At 30.6% G+C, this 4,769-nt stretch overlaps 1 protein-coding gene across 1 annotated transcript in view; it reads left to right on the top strand.

The window, feature by feature from the left end:
- Positions 1 to 601: 601 nt before the first annotated feature.
- LOC116100618 (vomeronasal type-2 receptor 116-like) overlaps positions 602 to 4,769 on the top strand; it is a 38,420-nt gene continuing 34,252 nt past the window's right edge. The window contains exon 1 of the mRNA XM_031384359.1: positions 602 to 807. Coding sequence (XP_031240219.1) covers positions 602 to 807 — 206 coding nt within the window. The remainder of the gene's footprint in view (positions 808 to 4,769) is intronic.

The following is a 4,769-nucleotide window of genomic DNA, read 5'->3' as shown; positions in this document are numbered from 1 at the left end:
GTGTGTGTGTGTGTATGTGTGAAAGACAGGAGGAAGAATGTATGTTCTGTGGATGTGTGGTTTCTGAACACCAAATACATGATGACTTATTCCATATCACAGATATTCAAGGGCATGATACCTCTATGTCTGTAGTACACTCTGTCTAGCAGTACTTATTTCTCAAGTTTCAGTCTCAAAAACTTGCTCAGTATGTCTGATATAATCTGCATCAAGTACTTAAAATCAAGTACTTAAATTTCAGAGAAGCAGTTTCACAGACTAGGCTTATTGTAAAATTTACCCAGGAGGATACTTGCCTGGAGACTTGAAGTTGACTGATATGTAGAGAATCATAAATAATATGGAAGAATAATCCTTAAACAAAATTACTGAATTTTGCTTGCACCTGGACATAAGAACTCAGATGCAGAGCCTGAGGCCTGAGAATGCTTATAAGTTCTCCAGAGAACAAGCTAAGAAGAAAAGAATTAGTATAAATGCAATGATTAGTGACTACAGTAATAAAGAAGGTATATATATGTATATAGGTATATTTGGCAGATGCTTTTCTGTGTAACTTGCTTTGTTGCATGTTAATCAATTCTTTTATCTTGGTGATATGGTAAAAATGTTCTCTTTTATGGTTGTCTTTCTGGTCCTGAAGCTCTTTTTGGTTTTCTGTAGTTCGACTGACACCCGTTGTTTTTGGAGATTAAAAACCAAGAACTATTGGGATGGAGATAAAGATATTGATTGTTTTTTTTTAATTTACACCAAGTTTGGTCATGTAAAGAATGAACAGTTCAGTGGGAATCTAGACAAGCGGTAAGTGCCTTTCCTTTATTTGTTCTTTTTTTGTTTTGTTTTGTTTTGTTTTTTGTTTTTTAATTTTTTTTTATTTTGCCATGTTCTTTAAAATTTTCTTACATATTGTAACAATAAAAACGAGTACTATAAAAGTTGTTTGATATAAAACAATAAATTAAATAGTCTTATGTAGATGCTTGTCTGCAGCAATACTGAAAATATATATATTTTTCTCAATATAAATTTTAAATTACTCCAAACATATTAGTTGTATATTTTAAAATAATACATCAATACTAATTTTTTTAGTGAACATAAACAGACAAGTCTTTTTGTTTGTTTGTTTGTTCATTTTATTTTTCTTTATTTGTTCTTGATTGTATATCAATGTAAATAATATACAGTAGGGATATACATAGGCAGACAATAATACTCCATGTCTTCTCCCTGATTTACTCTGCTCACTATCTAAGATATAACCAAGATTTATTTTATTTACTCCTAATGATTTCCCTATTTTTTTATGTTTTTAGCATAAAACATTTAGCATAAAAGATGCATATTTTTATACATCTTTTCAGAGTCATATTTTTAATGCAAGAGTGCAGATTATGTATGTTGTCTACCTTTTTGTATATTCATATACTTTATAGTGGCAGTGCTATTGCACTGTATAAGGTGATGTCCCTGATAAAAAAGAAAATCCAAAGCACTAGCATTAGTTCATTCCCTAGAACCTGAGTAATTCTGATTCCTTTTCAGTGTTCTGCTAGTGTTGCTTTCATCAGCATGGAATGGCAATTCCTCTGAAGAGAGGTATTAATATTTCTTCCTGGCTTTATATGTCTATTTCTTAAGACAATACTGCATTTTTAATTAAAAAAAAGAATGATATTGCCTGTTATACCTGCCACCATTTGAAAGAGAATTATTAACGTCACAACTATAGTTATATTTACTGCTATTACTTCTAAATTTTCATGTATTGACTCTCTGCTCATTCCTTTTTCCTTGTTCCTGATTTATCAAAAAAAATTTTATATTGTGACAATACTTACACAACACATTCTATATATGTATAGTTTATTATAATTTTTCTTTATTAATGTAGTATACTGGATTTAAGATGTAATTTGTGCAGTCATGGCAATGTCTCCTATGATATGCTAAGGACATTGCATGTACATAGTTAAGGAAAGTGCACAAATAACACTCTAAATATTTGTTAATGAACACTGCCAAGTAAAACAGTCCTCCACCTGTGAGGAAAATCACAGTGAGGTTTTAAAATTTTGAACAAATTTGCATTAATTATTTATAGCATATGGATAAATGCAAATTCCTAATAAAGGAGGATGTTTGGGACCATGGTGTAGATTGAGAAATTTTCATAGAAGAAATGAAAATAATAAAAAAACTGCACTGATCTGATATACAAATATAAAACATATCCACAGAGATGATGAAAAAGGAAAAATGATACTAAATGTCATCATGTAGTGGTTAAATAGACAAAATAATATTCATGATAAAATGAAAATGCAAAGAGATAACTCAGAGAGCCAAAGTATCAGATAAGTATTAGAAATATCTGAGGGAACAATCAATAGACTTTGAATAAGAAGATATCCACTTAGGTAAAGTTTCCTACATCTTAAGCACTCTGGAAGTTAGAAAGAAACGGTTTTCTTAGAAGTTGAGGTAAGGATATTTGCAGTTCCTCACATCTGATAGATTAACATATATCAATGATGTAATCTCCCCCTTTCCAAATATTGCTAGAATACTTTTCTATCCAATGATGAATTATAGAAGTACAAATTACACCAATTACAAAAGTTTCTGTAATAGTTCTGATCTTTTAACCTTCTGAATATAAGTGCAAATTAATTCAATACTAGGGTTATTATATATAAACTTCTGTGAAATATACATTTATAATATAAATTGTCATAGAGGCATGTTTCTATACCTGCAATTTGTTTCTGTTCATATATTTTTCCAACATATCCAAAGGATTATTTTCTTATAATTATTTGGATATTTCTATTATGGTTAATAACATGATAAAATAGTTTTAAAATAATGGCAGTGTAGAAAAAATATAGAGGCACCTATTACCTATATATTCATTTGTCAAATTCAGTAAGATATAATTTATGCAGTAAATGGAGTAAATTATGATTTTGTAAACACAACTATATTAAAAATTATTTAACTCACACATATATATACATATACATATATTCATACAGATATATTAATCATTTCAAATGTATACCTTGTGGAAAATTACTTGGAATTATGAATAGCTATTCTGCCCAATTTTTTAAATAACTTTTATAATATTTTATTTTAATTTTATAGACAGTGAATATATATAATACATACATGATTATATATATAAGTGAACAATCTATATATGTTCAAACATGTTCATATAAATATATGGTAAAGTCAAGATGAGATTAATCTATAACATTTCATATATACATATGACACACATATACAGAACAATTTTCTAAATTCACAATGAAAAACACTAAAAGAAAAACATGGATTTTAAAATATTTTCTATTTTTGTTTTGAAAACTTCACACAATTGCAATAGATCTTAGTTATATGGATATGCTATTTCCTAACTCCATCCTACAACACCTACTATCTACTCACACGTCTCCCTACTACATTCATGCTTTTTGTTTTAAATCAATAACCCCTGATTCCAATCATCCCTACTCATATGCACGAGGATATAGGACCGTCCAGTGGTGAGTGGGCTCCCTACCAGTGGCCACATAATTAGGGCAGTGATTCTCCCTCCTTTGACAGTCACCAAAGGCCTTTAGCACCTCTGCCAAATGTGAAGCCTGTGAAGTCCCTTCCCAGTGAATGTTGGACCTTTTATCTCCTTGGTCTTGTGCAAGTGACCAAGCTGTTGTGCAAGCTGTTGTGAATTGATGAATGCAAGAGTCACATCATATCTGGACGTTAGTATTTATTTCACAGCTTTTCTTTGTATCCCCTAGCTATTGCATTGTTCCTGCCTCATCATACTTCATTTTCTGAGCTTCAGATGGAGATAGGTAATATAGACGATTCGCTGGCAACTGAGCATTGAGTATTATTTATGCTAGATACATTAACTACTTATAAGTTTCTACAATAGTTACTACCCACTGAAACAAGAAGCATTTCTGACCAAAACTGAAAGCAATACAAACTTGTGTAGAAACACCAATGTTTAAAAATCAAATTCACAGCATGATCACTTAGCTAAACAACAATGATAGGTTTACCTCTAAGACTTACAGTCTCCCCAGTCAAGAACATTTTGCCATATTTACAGTATCAGATATGAAATCCCTCCTGTGGAACAAAAAATTGCAAAGGGGTTGGAAACCCGATAAATATCACATTACTATGTGACCAGCAGACACATAACAGATAGGTCAGTATTATAATATGCTGGGCTCAATATTGGGTAAGACTGTTATTGTCTTTCTTTAGAGATGTCTACGTAGCACCTTCTGTCACTGTGTCAGCTAGCAATCAGGAAAAATTTTCTTGATCCATCAAAGGCCTATGTTTTGGGAAGAAAAATGTTTGTTTTATTTACAATTTCAGAAGAAAGGATCTAGAACTACCACAGACTTGAGGTTACTGAGGATGTCATGGTTTGTAGTATCATAGTAGTGAGGACAAGTGCAGAAAGAGATTACACTGAAAAACAGGTAGCCAAAGAATAACGAGAGATCAAGATTTCAAAAGATCAATGTTAATATTTTATAAAAACAAACCAATTACACCACATCTTAATGTGTCTATCATTACTCCCTAGGATAAATTGATGAGTCTCTTGAATAAATTCAAGATCTAAACTGTAAGATCATGAACATATAACTAGAACAAGCATATAAGAATTATATAGTATTGATACTAAAGCAACATTTTATATATATATATATATATGTATATAT

This window comes from Mastomys coucha, unplaced genomic scaffold (assembly GCF_008632895.1).
Source record: "Mastomys coucha isolate ucsf_1 unplaced genomic scaffold, UCSF_Mcou_1 pScaffold21, whole genome shotgun sequence".
Classification (NCBI taxonomy): Eukaryota; Metazoa; Chordata; class Mammalia; order Rodentia; family Muridae; genus Mastomys; species Mastomys coucha.
The sequence above is the reverse complement of the archived record's forward strand: the minus strand, read 5'-3'. Positions and strand labels throughout refer to the sequence as shown.